This window comes from Hydractinia symbiolongicarpus, chromosome 5, assembly GCF_029227915.1.
Source record: "Hydractinia symbiolongicarpus strain clone_291-10 chromosome 5, HSymV2.1, whole genome shotgun sequence".
Taxonomy (NCBI): domain Eukaryota; kingdom Metazoa; phylum Cnidaria; class Hydrozoa; order Anthoathecata; family Hydractiniidae; genus Hydractinia; species Hydractinia symbiolongicarpus.
In genome coordinates this window covers 13671778-13690296 of record NC_079879.1, presented here as the reverse complement: position 1 = coordinate 13690296, position 18519 = coordinate 13671778, and the positions used below count along the sequence as shown (strand labels likewise).

Genomic DNA, 18519 nt, shown 5'->3' with positions numbered 1-18519 from the left:
TCGATATGATATACAGAGCAGCTCTGAATAGTTAGAATTAAGCTATTATAGAAAATTTGGCAATACATCATTAACCCTCGGTTTTTTCAGTTGCAGAATTTCTTACTCCAAGCTCATTTCACATGACAATTTAAGTTGGTGATTTCATAGGGATCAGATGCCATCCATACCTAAAATAGGCTATTTTCTTTATCTTACAACATATATATATATATACTTAATTTCTCATATGATACTGATGTTACAACCTTAATTCTTGATAGACTTGTGGACAGAAATCACAAAACTGACTTCAGTTAAAAAAAAATAATTGTAGTGACATCTTTGAAATCAAAAAACACCGCTACTTCTGAAAAAGCATTCATCTTTTGGCTTTTGCCACTAAACTTGCCACATATGTAGAATGTTACATTTAAAAATGTTCAACTTAAGGAGAAAAATATAATGACGTCACTGGGATCAGAAATGATGTCATTTTGGTGGATTAGTATTTCCTTCAATTCTTGTCTGTATTTAGTACCCATACGTCTTTGCAACACCTTGGCAACCCAAGGGCGGATACAGGAATTTAAACAAGTTAGTCCATATTTTTACAAAGTCACTAAGAAATGGGCGTTAAAAGAAATGTTTCATAAAGTGACCGGTTTAAACCCCCTGTGTTGGTGTTAAAATTTCTGCACGCTTTGAAAAAATCTTGAGTATTTTAACCCTCTATCCAGGAGGCATTTTTGTAAGAACTACAAATTTTTGTATACTGCATGGCTTACTCTACGCTGAAGAGCATATTTCAATAGATTTTTGGTGACCAAGCCAAATAAGAGTACCGTTTTATGAAAGTGTGTGTGAGAAACAAAAGCAGAATAAAATTTATACAAGACAACATAAAATTGTATTTTATAAAATATATATAAATTACATTTTTATGTGAATAAGGCATTTTCCCTTTTTATATAACTAACAATAATTTTATAGCTCAGTGATTTTTTATCTTACTAGTTCAAAAATAGTTTGAAAGCTTTTCGGCACAATTTATCTGCATTCTAACTAGCTATAAACACATTAGAAACATTACAAAATCTACTTCTGCCTAAACACCATCCATCAATAAACAAAGTTCAGCAGAAAATAGTATTTTTCGTGGTATTTTAAAGTAAACCATTCTTTTAAGCTAAAATCGTTGATTTAAAAAGAGCAGTTTGTTCCACTTCACATCTGCTTTTAATTTGAAAATTCGTAGTGCCAGGCACAACAACTCAACCAAAATAGAGCAAAGCTTTAATAAAAAAAAACATCATGCGTTCTTTCTCCAGCTGACAAGAAAACTTTGTATGAACACCACACATGCTACAGCTTCAAAGTTTCATATTCAGTTCAGCACGGAAATCTCTTCACAAGTCAGTCGCAATAAATTTATCTGAGGAGAGTTGTACAATTTTTGTCAAGTTCTTATTTCTTTGCTGTTTTATGACCTTGATAACAAATCTTCAAAAGTAAATGTGTTGTTTATTATTTTATTTTTTTTTGGAAAAACTATTGTGCGATGAAGTAAAGCATCATTTGTTTTAACGGTTTTAACGGTTTTTAACGGTATGTCACAAGCCACTACCCCTTAATGAATGTTCTTGCCACATTCGACTTACTTATGTTAAAATTACGGGGGTCGACTTATGTTTTTTATGGTCACATGTAACTGAATTTTGTGCCCCCTAATAAAACAGCATGCGAAGTTACTTGCAGGATAGTCACTTTCCAAAAAATATATATATATATATATATATATATATATATATATATATATATAATATATATATATATATATATATATATATATATATATATATATATATATATATATATATATATATATATATATATATATATATATATATATATATATATATATATATATATATATATATATATATATATCAGATATGATACAAAGTTAATTGTTTTTTACAATTATCCACTAAAATTAGTTGGGCTAACATTTGGTATGTGACCTATTGGATTATGCAAATAATGAAACTTGAAACTCCCTGGACATATTGCGACACAACTGTACATTTTTGGAAGAAAAACATGCTGTGTTATTTTCTTGTGGAAAACTGTATGTTTTTGTTAGCTTTGCAAATCTTAAATTTGTCTTTTTCTGTGTTTTGATAAATTCTCCAATTCACCATTCTCCAAAGGAAATGTGAAAATTGCGAAAAACCAATTTTTAATTATTCGTTTGTATCACCGATTTCTATAATGGTTTCCGCAACAAAAACACCTGTTAATAAGGCATCAATGCAAAGTAATCTACAGTGCTTCCAGGCTGTAGCTGCAAAGAAGTTTTCTTGTCTACATCAGCAAAATTTGACAAAGCCTAGTTAATTTCTATAAAGCTATTATGATCTCTTTATTTAACTGAATGATGCTACTTAAGCAGTGTACAGTTAAAAATAAATGGCATAATAAAAACCAGTACTGGAAATTTAATTTCAAAAATTTAAAAAATAAATAAAAAATAATTAATTTTACTTGTAAGTCAATTTGGTCATGTGCGAGAATGCAAGTTAGCATGAAAATTTATTTATTTATTTAGTTAGAATATTTATACAGCATTTTTCTTCAGTATATAATGTAAATACTGTTATCAATGAAATAGCTGTTAAAATTAAATAAAATCAATAACGTAAGATACATTATAAAAATAATTAAAAGTAAAAACGTTTCACGAGACAAAAATAATATAAATATCCGAACGTAAAGAAAAGGAGAGAAGTCATTGACGGTTGCTAAGTTACGTTCATTACGAACCAGAAAGGAAAGTCTAAAGTAGCAATATGATATGATAATCTTTATTATGTATATAAGATTTCTAAATAGAAAAAAATATTATTTCTAGTGCTTATTTTTTTAAAAATATACTATTTTGTTCTCAACATTTACAGTATGTATTTATCATCATCATCGTCGTCATCTTCATTGTCATCCTCATTGTCATCGTCAGCCTCACCATCACCATCACCATCATCAACATCATTCTCAGCCTAATGTTTATTTTCCATGCTAACATGGTTTGTACGGGGTATATTAATGACCCTCTTCCAATTCGATAGATACTGTATTACATCCAAACTCAAATCCCTCTGTATAAAGTGTGTTCTTATTACTCCCAAAACAACAATTTTTATTATGCTTGTCTGGATAACTCTTACTCCTAATTGCCTAAATTGTTCTCATAGAACGTGAAAAATAATTTATTTTATTTTTATACTATTTAGTGAAACACAACCCCCTGACTAAGTTACATGACAAGGCAAGATTAATTAATTACCTAAGGAAACACACAAAATAATTAAATTTTTGCGTGCTTTTGTTGAAGAAAATGTTTTCTTTATCTGAAAGCAAAATCAACATGATTTTAGACATTAAGATGGGAGTCAAAACAACAAGCTTTTTAGTGAAAAATGCAGTAAATTTAGGAGGTATTTACTCCTATTTTATTTTCTTAGCTCGACCCCCTATTATACACAAAACCTGATTAATATCATGTTCTAGCTACAAAGTCATAAACATTCAAATTTAAGTTTAGAAGAAGATAGGTCCAAAAATAAAGTGTATTTGTCTTGAAAATTTAAAAAAAGTTGAAATATAATTAGCAAGTTCTTCAAAATGATGTTAGTATATTAACTTGGAGGTGTATTTGCCAGGGGCGAGAATTTTTTATTTACTTTAATTTTTGTTTTTTTACTTCAAAAGACTGTATATTTGGCAATAAGCAATGACTGTGTCACGAAAAATTTTAAAGCAAAGGTTTTTTTTAAAGGGAGGTAGCATATATGTTTTTACTTGCAAAGCCATTCTACTGCAGGAAAACCACCTTATTTTTAATCTTTTTTCTGAAATGATAGCAAAACATATCATTCAATTCTATGCAATGTATAGTTACTTTTTATGCTTACTTTAGGTATTGAGAATAAATGTGAAAGTAATGATGCAGGTAGGTTTGGACCACAATTACTTTCTATATTTTATGGTTTCTATAAAAGTAAAAACCCGGTAAAAACCTGTCTATATTGAGATGAAAAAAAAGATGATGAAAAAATAATTTTTCAGATGGCGATGACAGTTGTGGGCGCATCTGTGACATTGGTTTCATATTGGATACCTCAGGAAGCATACACAGAGATGAATATATTAAAGAAAAACATTTTGTTACCAATGTTGTTAAACATATTGGCCTTTCAGAAAATGGGCCACATTATGGGGTCATATTATTTGGGCAATTTGCAACGGTTGATATAAAATTTAATGATTATTATAATATTACTAAACTTCGTAATGCGGTTATGTCATTACCTCAATCTGGAGCCACAACAAGAATTGATCGTGGACTAAGGAAAGCTTATAAAGTTTTGTTCCAAAAGAAAGGCGGATATCGAGAATTTGCAGAAAAATATTTATTTCTGCTCACCGATGGTTCGCAATCCAAAGGCAGTGATGTTGTTGATCCTCATTTAATTGCAAAAAAATTACAGTTCATAGGCATTCATTTTTACGTTGTGGGAATTGGGACACGAGTCAATGTAAAGGAACTTGAAAGTATAGCAGGTGGAAAAGAAAAAGTTTTTTTAGCCAAAAACTTTAATGACTTAATATCCAATGAATTTATTGAAAAGTTTAATATTACTTGTGGTAAGGAGATTATTATAATATTTATTGTTGTTTTTTTAAGTAAGAAAAAATTTAAATAGCATCAGTACTGAAATGTTTTTAGCATTTCAATGACTAGAATGCATTCGAAGCAACAGGTTTGGTAGTTTTTTATATGTACGTATATCTTTGTTGGTCAATTCACAAAATTTTTTGATAAAATTTCTTGAATTTTCTCTTTCAAATTGTTATGAAAAATCATTGAAATACATATTTTAAATCACTTTTGTTAAGGTCACAAACATGGACGTAAGCTTTTGGAATATCAACTGAAAGTGACAATAATCAGCAATGCTACATCAACAAAAGATTTTACATTAGTTGATGCTTATAAGAAAAAAAATATCATATCTATTCCATCCCATGAAACAAAGTTATTTGAGTTCGCTATAACATCAAGGGAGGTTCCATACATAACGGTATCTGTTACTTTGGATTTCTTTATTTGTGTGATTGCTGACATTACCAACTATGTTTTATCTAATTTTCTATTGTATTTTTTCAACATCTATATAACCTTCAGTATCCATTTTAACAGGTCATCATGTCGAGGGACGGCACACCAAATGTTAACAGCAGGAGGATAGAATATAGCAAAGATAAAAAGGAGGTTGTGATGTTTTTAGCAGATACAGGTAATCAGCGATGTGATCATGTATCTTCTTTTAGAATAGTGTGGTTTTTTAGACTTACTGTAAACTGACTTTTATGATGCCTTATTTTGTAGGTATGAAGATATTTAATGTGTATCAGCTAATATTTTCTCTGAAGAACCAGATGAATGAAAATATAATCCTACACTGGATTGCTAATAACAGATATTTTGCACTTAAAATTCCTAAATTTGCATCACATAACAATCACGTAATCGATTTGTATGGTTCAAGAATCCAACCCTTTGTGCAATTTATTGCAAAAAAAGAGAATGGAGAAGTTGTTAACGTAAATGGAGAATCTAAAGTTACCATAGCAACAAATGACAACCACACAATAAGACATCTTTTCTTATACACTAAAAGTGGTAGGTTTCGATATGCGTTGAAATATTTTAATATATATTTTATATATTTTATATATATATATATATATATATATATATATATATATATATATATATATATATATATATATATATATATATATATATATATATATATATATATATATATATATATATATATATATATATATATATATATATATATATATATATATATATATAAATTTGGGATAATTTTAGTTAAAAAGCCAACAAGAATACAGATATATTCAATGTCATACAAAATTGTCAATATTGGTAAAAATAACTTATTTATTCATCATGGAAAAAAGTCTTTTTTACTTCATCCAAGTCAGTCTGAAATCAAAACACATAACGTGAGTGCTGTTCAGCAGCCAGTTCCTGTAGAACTATATGTCAGCGAGGAGAATAGTGACAAAATGCACCCACTTCGAAGTCTACTCCCTGTCATTGGGGGTTCATATGAAATGATTTTTGTTGGTGATGCATGTATGTTTTGTTTGTTTTTATTTTTTTGTTGCTATTATTTCTGCAATTGTTTCCTGAATGTCAATATTGTTTAAAATTCCATGGTTTTTTACTTTTTTTTCTAAACTGTTTCTTCCCTGTATAATATACCAATTTTTTAAAATCATTTATAATTTTATTTTGCGCCACTAAATTAAATATAAACTGACAAACTACACCTACAGTTTTTTTTTGAAATATTAATCCATTTTATGTCTATTTAGTCGAAATCTGGCATCACTTTTCATATACACTACAAGTGCACAATTTGATTTCTCAACCGACAACATTGCAATTTACGCTCATTCACTATAAATATGAAGTCATTGTCCATAAAGGCATCAAGAATTACAACATACATTTTGCATTTATGAGAATTATCCCACCAAAGGAAGTACATGGGTACATCACAAGCAATAGAGCAAGAAAGAGTGTGTACATTAATAACAAACCATTTGACGTTGTTGCTCCAAAATATAGAAATGATGTTGTAAAAGTTATTGTTTCTAAAAATAAGGGTATGCCCATTTTAAAGTTATATTTTTGTTGTGTTACTATTTTATGTTAAATTTCGCGGAAGGTAATGCACGCAATTTAATTTAAAATATTTAGTTGTTTTTTTTTGTTGTTTTTTTTGCTGCAACTTAAATATACACAACATAAAAGTATGTTGTCAGGTTCAATCCTGGAAAATTTGAAGTTTAACTTTTTTCCTATTGGCAGAAGTTTCTGTCGGCGAAAGTTTCTACACTTAAAGTATAATTCTCTTATGACGTAACTTGATACAACATCACATAGAACTAAACAAGAAAAATAGTTTTAATCTTTCTTAATGATCATTTTATTTATATTCCAGCACAAAGTTATTACTTCTCTGGGAAATTTGTTAATGACTTGCCTGCTGATGTTAGCATTACTTGGTTTACCAACAAGACTGATTATTTAGTGAAACCCATACCTGTACAAAGCATAACTGTGAAGAGAAAAGACACTATGAGTCAATTTGTTGTCTTTAAGAGTTTCATTCCACTAGATGTTGTTACATTTTCTGGAAGGAGATTGGATACACATTCTGTTGTTAAATTTAATGGAAAACCAAAACTATTGTTTACCCTTGGTGAAATAGAGCCAGTTAAAAGCGTTTCTGTTATTATAACACCAGCAGGTAACCTTGCTACAGCCTTTCTCATGTGATGTACACAGCCGTACAGACACTACCGTACATTACTTATAGCTAGATTACGTAACGTTACTATTATCAGCACTCTGCGTATTATGTTTGCTATATATTATATATTGTTTGATCATACATTTAAATGTTTTCTGTTTTACGGTTTCTTTTTAGCATATATTTACTATTGTCAGCTCATGGTCAAAAACAATTTTTTCACAAGAAACATCAATTTAAGATGGCGTATTACCAATAGAAATTTAAAATCTGCATCGGTTTCCCCAAAATCAATTCCGATGTTTGGTGGAGAAATGAGAATGTTAATGTTAAGATTTTCAAGTGATGAAAAGTTAGATGGAGAAGAGTTGAAAGATATAATTAAAATTTCAGCATCTGATCTGGATACTGGAGAACCTCTTTTTGTTAATAACGAAGAATTATTTAAAGCTGACTTATCAACTCAGTCAGGAAATGTCATTGAATTGATTGTGGACAAATATGGTAAAATTTATTTACCCTTTATTTATTTTTGTAATTTAAATATTACCTTGGGGAAGAAAATTGTCATTTTATTCTAATTTCACCCATGGAATTGCTGGTTGAACTCATTGTATATTATGACAACTCATATCATGTTTATATCAGTATGCTGCTTCAGATATATCCGAAATACAACTGATCGAAACTTGTGGGAACCTATTTATTTCACAGTTTCACCCTGATGAAATTTTTTTCCTAGTGTATATATATATAGTATATGTGAGATCATTTAACCTCTAAATATTTTTAGACAATTTCTACTATGCTCAAATGATAGTAAGAAACAACCTGCTCAAAGAAAATGTTATCCTGCAATGGATGTCTAAAAACCCATTATTAGAAACAAATATCCCAAACACTTTTTCATTATCTGGTGGTGAAAATAGAGCTTTATCATTGCAGTTCACTAGCACGAACAAGGTTACTGATGATGCACTAAAGAATGTCATCCAAATTTCAGCTACGAATCAGGACACCGGAAAAACTTTGCCAGTAAACAACTTTGATGTGTTCGAAGTGAGTGTATACAGAAATAAAAGCGAACCTGTGGAACTCATTATTAATACTTATGGTAATTGGTCTTGTTTTTTTATTTAATTTCAACGCGATTGAATTGGACAATAATCAAATTATTGGTTTATGAACGCCGGTCTTTCTATAGCGAATTTTACTATTAGCCTGAAAATAACCTCTAAAACTGGCAACAAAGTATTTGCAGACCTGACAATCTTTAACTTCGTTTAATCCGGATATAAGCCTGTCATCCGGCTAACCTCCTTCTTAAAAATACTTTTTTTTAATTATATTATTGCAATCTACTTTGTAGTTCATAGGTACTTCAGTCAGGTAAGAGTAAAGAATGATTTCCCTTCGGAAGCCATCTTGTTATGGAAGTACACCATTCCTCAGAAATCTTTAACTACATCTTCACCATCTAAGTTTTTTATTAAAAGCAACGAAAACCGATTAATATCCCTGCAGTTTAATAGCAAAGAGTTACTGCATGATAGTGATCTCACAGCCATGATTGAGTTTAATTGTGTTGAGGAAAAATCAAACAAGAAACTGTCAATCAATGAAATGGACTCATACCGAGTGGATGTATCTGACAAGCTAAGTGAGCCAATTGGGATCATTATAAATCAATTAGGTGTGCCATTAGTTCAAATGTTTTAGACATAACTTGCTAAAAACTTTTTCCATCTGATAATCTCTTCTCCTTTTCTTCTAGAGCACGTTTATTACGCTAATATACAAGTGATCAATAATTCGCCACACAACACTTCTCTTCATTGGGTTATAACCGATCCAGAATCTTCTTTACAAACTACATCACCAACAATGTTTCCTCTGGCACCTAAAGAGCAGAAAAATATTTCCATCACATTTACCAGTTCGGATTCGCCACCCACACTGAAACTTCACAATTCTATTATGTTCTCCTCAACTACTGTTGAAACACAAATACCATTATCCACAAATAAAGTAGCACGTTTTCCAGTATCCTTAACACAAACAAAATATATGCAAATTCCGTTAACTGTAGCAACATCTCGTGAGTAATACTCCCTATACTATGATTCAGATATTACAACATTAAAACGCACAACAATTACATATTTAACTTCCACTATAAAGTAGCGTTATCATACATCGCTATGTTGTACAAAGATTTTACTTACTTCATTTATTTGTCATCTCATTTAAGGTATTTTAAAAGCCTTGGACAATGTTGAAATTGTTGAAGTCGCCAAGGATTCAATCACGATCCGTTGGTCGGAAAACAAGTTCGTGAAGAATTACATCGTGGAAGCCAGAGATAAATCCACTGGAGTGTCGGAAACCTTCACAGTAAAGAGTGGCGACGACAACTTCGCTTCTCACACTGTCCGCAACCTAAAGCCAGATGTCGAATACCGTATATCTGTTAGAGCAAGTCCCGTCGGAAGCAAAGCCACTGTTGTAACTGCTGTCACGAATTCTGGTTAGTAGTCGATTTCTCTGTGCACATTTCCGTTAGTAGAACACGCCTTGTCGCACCCCCTATACTTGATTTAGCGTGTGTTGCTTGTAGCGCGTGCGTGGAAGGTTTCAGTGACGCTTATATGTTTTCCATGACGTGTGTCTTCTTTAAGTTGGAGGCAAGTCTTACTGTGAAAGTTATTTACGTTGAAGGCAAGTCTTACTGTGCTTTGCGTTTGTTTGTTTGTAGAGTATTTCAAGTACCACGCTGAAGTCCGAGTAAAGAACACATTGACGGAAGGTGAAGCTTTGGTGAAATGGACATTGGCTGACGGCAAAGCGACCACGTTTAAGACCACTTCTCCAGCGAGCTTTTCTGTTTCTGCCAGTGGTGAGAAATTGATCAAGTTGACATTTACAAGTGGAGTGTCGTACAATGAGGAGAACCTCAAGGAAGTCGTTGTGTTTTCTGCAACAGATGGAAATACAGAGAAGCCGCTGTCGGTAAATAGATTGCCTACTGTTGGTGTTGACGTGTACGACAAGCCTAAAGAAGCTGTTGACTTGTCCATTTTCAATGCAGGTAAGGTGAAATTACTTTATGGCGTTTTTGTGGTGAACTGGATAGCCTTTTATCGTTCGGCGGATTGTGAGAGAAAATTTATTAGAATAATTGCAATCTCCCTTCAGGTGTTTCAAAAGCTTTGGACAATGTTGAAATTGTTAAAGTCGCCAAGGATTCAATCACGATCCGTTGGTCAGAAAACAAGTTCGTGAAGAATTACATCGTGGAAGCCAGAGATAAATCAACTGGAGTGTCGGAAACCTTCACAGTAAAGAGTGGCGACGACAACTTCGCTTCTCACACTGTCCGCAACCTGAAGCCAGATGTCGAATACCGCATATCTGTTAGAGCAAGTCACGTCGGAAGCAAAGCCACTGTTGTAACTGCTGTCACGAATCCTGGTTAGTAGTCGATTTCTCTGTGCACATTTCCGTTAGTAGAACACGTCTTGTCGCACCCCCTAAAATTGACTTAGCGTGTGCTGCTTGTAGCGCGTGCGTGGCAGGTTTAAGTGACGCTTATATGTTTTTTATGACGTGTGTGTTTTTTAAGTTGGAGGCAAGTCTTACTGTGAAAGTACTTTACGTTGGAGGCAAGTCTTACTCTGCTTTGCGTTTGTTTGTTTGTAGAGTATTTCAAGTACCACGCTGAAGTCCGAGTAAAGAACACATTGACGGAAGGTGAAGCTTTGGTGAAATGGACATTGGCTGACGGCAAAGCGACCACGTTCAAGACCACTTCTCCAGCGAGCTTTTCTGTTTCTGCCGGTGGTGAGAAATTGATCAAGCTGACATTTACAAGTGGAGTGTCGTACAATGAGGAGGACCTCAAGGAAGTCGTTGTGTTTTCTGCAACAGATGGAAATACAGAGAAGCCGCTGTCGGTAAATAGATTGCCTACTGTTGGTGTTGACGTGTACGACAAGCCTAAAGAAGCTGTTGACTTGTCCATTTTCAATGCAGGTAAGGTGAAATTACTTTATGGCGTCTTTGTGGTGAGCTGGATAGACTTTAGTGTTCGGCGGATTGTGAGAGAAAATTGATTAGAATAATTGCAATCTCCCTTCAGGTGTTTCAAATGCTTTGGACAATGTTGAAATTGTTGAAGTCGCCAAGGATTCAATCACGATCCGTTGGTCGGAAAACAAGTTTGTGAAGAATTACATCGTAGAAGCCAGAGATAAATCAACTGGAATGTCGGAAACCTTCACAGTAAAGAGTGGCGACGACAACTTCGCTTCTCACACTGTCCGCAACCTGAAGCCAGATGTCGAATACCGTATATCTGTTAGAGCAAGTCCCGTCGGAAGCAAAGCCACTGTTGTAACTGCTGTCACGAATCCTGGTTAGTAGTCGATTTCTCTGTGCACATTTCCGTTAGTAGAACACGCCTTGTCGCACCCCCTCTACTTGATTTAGCGTGTGCTGCTTGTAGCGCGTGCGTGGCAGCTGTAAATGACGCTTATATGTTTTCCATGACGTGTGTCTTCTTTAAGTTGGAGGCAAGTCTTACTGTGAAAGTTATTTACGTTGGAGGCAAGTCTTACTGTGCTTTGCGTTTGTTTGTTTGTAGAGTATTTCAAGTACCACGCTGAAGTCCGAGTAAAGAACACATTGACGGAAGGTGAAGCTTTGGTGAAATGGACATTGGCTGACGGCAAAGCGACCACGTTTAAGACCACTTCTCCAGCGAGCTTTTCTGTTTCTGCCGGTGGTGAGAAATTGATCAAGCTGACATTTACAAGTGGAGTGTCGTACAATGAGGCGGACCTCAAGGAAGTCGTTGTGTTTTCTGCAACAGATGGAAATACAGAGAAGCCGCTGTCGGTAAATAGATTGCCTACTGTTGGTGTTGACGTGTACGACAAGCCTAAAGAAGCTGTTGACTTGTCCATTTTCAATGCAGGTAAGGTGAAATTACTTTATGGTGTTTTTGTGGTGAGCTGGATAGACTTATAGCGTTCGGCGGATTGTGAGAGAAAATTGATTAGAATAATTGCAATCTCCCTTCAGGTGTTTCAAAAGCTTTGGACAATGTTAAAATTGTTAAAGTCGCCAAGGATTCAATCACGATCCGTTGGTCGGAAAACAAGTTCGTGAAGAATTACATCGTGGAAGCCAGAGATAAATCAACTGGAGTGTCGGAAACCTTCACAGTAAAGAGTGGCGACGACAACTTCGCTTCTCACACTGTCCGCAACCTGAAGCCAGATGTCGAATACCGTATATCTGTTAGAGCAAGTCCCGTCGGAAGCAAAGCCACTGTTGTAACTGCTGTCACGAATCCTGGTTAGTAGTCGATTTCTCTGTGCACATTTCCGTTAGTAGAACACGCCTTGTCGCACGCCCTATACTTGATTTAGCGTGTGCTGCTTGTGCGCGTGCGTGTAAGGTTTCAGTGACGCTTATATGTTTTTCATGACGTGTGTCTTCTTTAAGTTGGAGGCAAGTTTTACTGTGAAAGTAATTTACGTTGAAGGCAAGTCTTACTGTGCTTTGCGTTTGTTTGTTTGTAGAGTATTTCAAGTACCACGCTGAAGTCCGAGTAAAGAACACATTGACGGAAGGTGAAGCTTTGGTGAAATGGACATTGGCTGACGGCAAAGCGACCACGTTTAAGACCACTTCTCCAGCGAGCTTTTCTGTTTCTGCCGGTGGTGAGAAATTGATCAAGCTGACATTTACAAGTGGAGTGTCGTACAATGAGGAGGACCTCAAGGAAGTCGTTGTGTTTTCTGCAACAGATGGAAATACAGAGAAGCCGCTGTCGGTAAATAGATTGCCTACTGTTGGTGTTGACGTGTACGACAAGCCTAAAGAAGCTGTTGACTTGTCCATTTTCAATGCAGGTAAGGTGAAATTACTTTATGGCGTTTTTGTGGTGAGCTGGATAGACTTTTAGCGTTCGGCGGATTGTGAGAGAAAATTGATTAGAATAATTGCAATCTCCCTTCAGGTGTTTCAAAAGCTTTGGACAATGTTGAAATTATTAAAGTCGCCAAGGATTCAATCACGATCCGTTGGTCGGAAAACAAGTTCGTGAAGAATTACATCGTGGAAGCCAGAGATAAATCAACTGGAGTGTCGGAAACCTTCACAGTAAAGAGTGGCGACGACAACTTCGCTTCTCACACTGTCCGCAACCTGAAGCCAGATGTCGAATACCGTATATCTGTTAGAGCAAGTCCCGTCGGAAGCAAAGCCACTGTTGTAACTGCTGTCACGAATCCTGGTTAGTAGTCGATTTCTCTGTGCACATTTCCGTTAGTAGAACACGCCTTGTCGCACCCCCTATACTTGATTTAGCGTGTGCTGCTTGTAGCGCGTGCGTGGAAGGTTTAAGTGACGCTTATATGTTTTCCATGACGTGTGTCTTTTTTAAGTTAGAGGCAAGTCTTACTGTGAAAGTACTTTACGTTGGAGGCAAGTCTTACTGTGCTTTGCGTTTGTTTGTTTGTAGAGTATTTCAAGTACCACGCTGAAGTCCGAGTAAAGAACACATTGACGGAAGGTGAAGCTTTGGTGAAATGGACATTGGCTGACGGCAAAGCGACCACGTTTAAGACCACTTCTCCAGCGAGCTTTTCTGTTTCTGCCGGTGGTGAGAAATTGATCAAGCTGACATTTACAAGTGGAGTGTCGTACAATGAAGAGGACCTCAAGGAAGTCGTTGTGTTTTCTGCAACAGATGGAAATACAGAGAAGCCGCTGTCGGTAAATAGATTGCCTACTGTTGGTGTTGACGTGTACGACAAGCCTAAAGAAGCTGTTGACTTGTCCATTTTCAATGCAGGTAAGGTGAAATTACTTTATGGCGTTTTTGTGGTGAGCTGGATAGACTTTTAGCGTTCGGCGGATTGTGAGAGAAAATTGATTAGAATAATTGCAATCTCCCTTCAGGTGTTTCAAAAGCTTTGGACAATGTTGAAATTGTTAAAGTCGCCAAGGATTCAATCACGATCCGTTGGTCGGAAAACAAGTTCGTGAAGAATTACATCGTGGAAGCCAGAGATAAATCAACTGGAGTGTCGGAAACCTTCACAGTAAAGAGTGGCGACGACAACTTCGCTTCTCACACTGTCCGCAACCTGAAGCCAGATGTCGAATACCGTATATCTGTTAGAGCAAGTCCCGTCGGAAGCAAAGCCACTGTTGTAACTGCTGTCACGAATCCTGGTTAGTAGTCGATTTCTCTGTGCACATTTCCGTTAGTAGAACACGCCTTGTCGCACCCCCTATACTTGATTTAGCGTGTGCTGCTTGTAGCGCGTGCGTGTAAGGTTTCAGTGACGCTTATATATTTTCCATGACGTGTGTCTTCTTTAATTTGGAGGCAAGTTTTACTGTGAAAGTTATTTACGTTGAAGGCAAGTCTTACTGTGCTTTGCGTTTGTTTGTTTGTAGAGTATTTCAAGTACCACGCTGAAGTCCGAGTAAAGAACACATTGACGGAAGGTGAAGCTTTGGTGAAATGGACATTGGCTGACGGCAAAGCGACCACGTTTAAGACCACTTCTCCAGCGAGCTTTTCTCTTTCTGCCGGTGGTGAGAAATTGATCAAGCTGACATTTACAAGTGGAGTGTCGTACAATGAGGAGGACCTCAAGGAAGTCGTTGTGTTTTCTGCAACAGATGGAAATACAGAGAAGCCGCTGTCGGTAAATAGATTGCCTACTGTTGGTGTTGACGTGTACGACAAGCCTAAAGAAGCTGTTGACTTGTCCATTTTCAATGCAGGTAAGGTGAAATTACTTTATGGCGTTTTTTGTGGTGAGCTGGATAGACTTTTAGCGTTCGGCGGATTGTGAGAGAAAATTGATTAGAATAATTGCAATCTCCCTTCAGGTGTTTCAAAAGCTTTGGACAATGTTAAAATTGTTAAAGTCGCCAAGGATTCAATCACGATTCGTTGGTTGGAAAACAAGTTCGTGAAGAATTACATCGTGGAAGCCAGAGATAAATCAACTGGAGTGTCGGAAACCTTCAAAGTAAAGAGTGGCGACGACAACTTCGCTTCTCACACTGTCCGCAACCTGAAGCCAGATGTCGAATACCGTATATCTGTTACAGCAAGTCCCGTCGGAAGCAAAGCCACAGTTATAACTGCTGTCACGAATCCTGGTTAGTAGTCGATTTCTCTGTGCACATTTCCGTTAGTAGAACACGCCTTGTCGCACCCCCTATACTTGATTTAGCGTGTGCTGCTTGTAGCGCGTACGTGGCAGCTGTAAATAACGCCTATATGTTTTCCATGACGTGTGTCTTCTTTAAGTTGGAGGCAAGTCTTACTGTGAAAGTTATTTACGTTGGAGGCAAGTCTTACTGTGCTTTGCGTTTGTTTGTTTGTAGAGTATTTCAAGTACCACGCTGAAGTCCGAGTAAAGAACACATTGACGGAAGGTGAAGCTTTGGTGAAATGGACATTGGCTGACGGCAAAGCGACCACGTTTAAGACCACTTCTCCAGCGAGCTTTTCTGTTTCTGCCGGTGGTGAGAAATTGATCAAGCTGACATTTACAAGTGGAGTGTCGTACAATGAGGCGGACCTCAAGGAAGTCGTTGTGTTTTCTGCAACAGATGGAAATACAGAGAAGCCGCTGTCGGTAAATAGATTGCCTACTGTTGGTGTTGACGTGTACGACAAGCCTAAAGAAGCTGTTGACTTGTCCATTTTCAATGCAGGTAAGGTGAAATTACTTTATGGCGTTTTTGTGGTGAACTGGATAGCCTTTTATCGTTCGGCGGATTGTGAGAGAAAATTTATTAGAATAATTGCAATCTCCCTTCAGGTGTTTCAAAAGCTTTGGACAATGTTGAAATTGTTAAAGTCGCCAAGGATTCAATCACGATCCGTTGGTCAGAAAACAAGTTCGTGAAGAATTACATCGTGGAAGCCAGAGATAAATCAACTGGAGTGTCGGAAACCTTCACAGTAAAGAGTGGCGACGACAACTTCGCTTCTCACACTGTCCTCAACCTGAAGCCAGATGTCGAATACCGCATATCTGTTAGAGCAAGTCACGTCGGAAGCAAAGCCACTGTTGTAACTGCTGTCACGAATCCTGGTTAGTAGTCGATTTCTCTGTGCACATTTCCGTTAGTAGAACACGTCTTGTCGCACCCCCTAAAATTGACTTAGCGTGTGCTGCTTGTAGCGCGTGCGTGGCAGGTTTAAGTGACGCTTATATGTTTTTTATGACGTGTGTGTTTTTTAAGTTGGAGGCAAGTCTTACTGTGAAAGTACTTTACGTTGGAGGCAAGTCTTACTCTGCTTTGCGTTTGTTTGTTTGTAGAGTATTTCAAGTACCACGCTGAAGTCCGAGTAAAGAACACATTGACGGAAGGTGAAGCTTTGGTGAAATGGACATTGGCTGACGGCAAAGCGACCACGTTCAAGACCACTTCTCCAGCGAGCTTTTCTGTTTCTGCCGGTGGTGAGAAATTGATCAAGCTGACATTTACAAGTGGAGTGTCGTACAATGAGGAGGACCTCAAGGAAGTCGTTGTGTTTTCTGCAACAGATGGAAATACAGAGAAGCCGCTGTCGGTAAATAGATTGCCTACTGTTGGTGTTGACGTGTACGACAAGCCTAAAGAAGCTGTTGACTTGTCCATTTTCAATGCAGGTAAGGTGAAATTACTTTATGGTGTTTTTGTGGTGAGCTGGATAGACTTATAGCGTTCGGCGGATTGTGAGAGAAAATTGATTAGAATAATTGCAATCTCCCTTCAGGTGTTTCAAAAGCTTTGGACAATGTTGAAATTGTTGAAGTCGCCAAGGATTCAATCACGATCCGTTGGTCGGAAAACAAGTTTGTGAAGAATTACATCGTGGAAGCCAGAGATAAATCAACTGGAATGTCGGAAACCTTCACAGTAAAGAGTGGCGACGACAACTTCGCTTCTCACACTGTCCGCAACCTGAAGCCAGATGTCGAATACCGTATATCTGTTAGAGCAAGTCCCGTCGGAAGCAAAGCCACTGTTGTAACTGCTGTCACGAATCCTGGTTAGTAGTCGATTTCTCTGTGCACATTCCGTTAGTAGAACACGCCTTGTCGCACCCCCTATACTTGATTTAGCGTGTGCTGCTTGTAGCACGTGCGTGGAAGGTTTTAGTGACGCTTATATGTTTTCCATGACGTGTGTCTTCTTTAAGTTGGAGGCAAGTCTTACTGTGAAAGTTATTTACGTTGAAGGCATGTCTTACTGTGCTTTGCGTTTGTTTGTTTGTAGAGTATTTCAAGTACCACGCTGAAGTCCGAGTAAAGAACACATTGACGAAAGGTGAAGCTTTGGTGAAATGGACATTGGCTGACGGCAAAGCGACCACGTTTAAGACCACTTTTCCAGCGAGCTTTTCTGTTTCTGCCGGTGGTGAGAAATTGATCAAGCTGACATTTACAAGTGGAGTGTCGTACAATGAGGAGGACCTCAAGGAAGTCGTTGTGTTTTCTGCAACAGATGGAAATACAGAGAAGCCGCTGTCGGTAAATAGATTGCCTACTGTTGGTGTTGACGTGTACGACAAGCCTAAAGAAGCTGTTGACTTGTCCATTTTCAATGCAGGTAAGGTGAAATTACTTTATGGCGTCTTTTTGGTGAGCTGGATAGACTTTAGCGTTCGGCGGATTGTGAGAGAAAATTGATTAGAATAATTGCAATCTCCCTTCAGGTGTTTCAAAAGCTTTGGACAATGTTGAAATTGTTGAAGTCGCCAAGGATTCAATCACGATCCGTTGGTCGGAAAACAAGTTTGTGAAGAATTACATCGTAGAAGCCAGAGATAAATCAACTGGAATGTCGGAAACCTTCAAAGTAAAGAGTGGCGACGACAACTTCGCTTCTCACACTGTCCGCAACCTGAAGCCAGATGTCGAATACCGTATATCTGTTAGAGCAAGTCCCGTCGGAAGCAAAGCCACTGTTGTAACTGCTGTCACGAATCCTGGTTGGTAGTCGATTTCTCTGTGCACATTCCGTTAGTAGAACACGCCTTGTCGCACCCCCTATACTTGATTTAGCGTGTGCTGCTTGTAGCGCGTGCGTG

At 36.7% G+C, this 18519-nt stretch overlaps 1 protein-coding gene across 1 annotated transcript in view; it reads left to right on the top strand.

Annotated features, from left to right (window-relative positions):
• LOC130644912 (uncharacterized) overlaps nt 1-18519 on the top strand; it is a 49389-nt gene that overhangs the window by 3135 nt on the left and 27735 nt on the right. Inside the window, exons 2-32 of the mRNA XM_057450698.1 lie at nt 3959-3991; nt 4108-4686; nt 4939-5123; nt 5243-5339; nt 5432-5725; nt 5945-6214; nt 6457-6750; nt 7089-7397; nt 7578-7904; nt 8194-8514; nt 8770-9093; nt 9175-9498; nt 9652-9927; nt 10156-10488; nt 10596-10871; nt 11100-11432; nt 11539-11814; nt 12043-12375; nt 12483-12758; nt 12986-13318; nt 13426-13701; nt 13930-14262; nt 14370-14645; nt 14874-15206; nt 15315-15590; nt 15819-16151; nt 16259-16534; nt 16763-17095; nt 17203-17478; nt 17706-18038; nt 18145-18420. Coding sequence (XP_057306681.1) covers nt 3959-3991; nt 4108-4686; nt 4939-5123; nt 5243-5339; nt 5432-5725; nt 5945-6214; nt 6457-6750; nt 7089-7397; nt 7578-7904; nt 8194-8514; nt 8770-9093; nt 9175-9498; nt 9652-9927; nt 10156-10488; nt 10596-10871; nt 11100-11432; nt 11539-11814; nt 12043-12375; nt 12483-12758; nt 12986-13318; nt 13426-13701; nt 13930-14262; nt 14370-14645; nt 14874-15206; nt 15315-15590; nt 15819-16151; nt 16259-16534; nt 16763-17095; nt 17203-17478; nt 17706-18038; nt 18145-18420 — 9114 coding nt within the window. The remainder of the gene's footprint in view (nt 1-3958; nt 3992-4107; nt 4687-4938; nt 5124-5242; nt 5340-5431; nt 5726-5944; nt 6215-6456; nt 6751-7088; nt 7398-7577; nt 7905-8193; nt 8515-8769; nt 9094-9174; nt 9499-9651; nt 9928-10155; nt 10489-10595; nt 10872-11099; nt 11433-11538; nt 11815-12042; nt 12376-12482; nt 12759-12985; nt 13319-13425; nt 13702-13929; nt 14263-14369; nt 14646-14873; nt 15207-15314; nt 15591-15818; nt 16152-16258; nt 16535-16762; nt 17096-17202; nt 17479-17705; nt 18039-18144; nt 18421-18519) is intronic.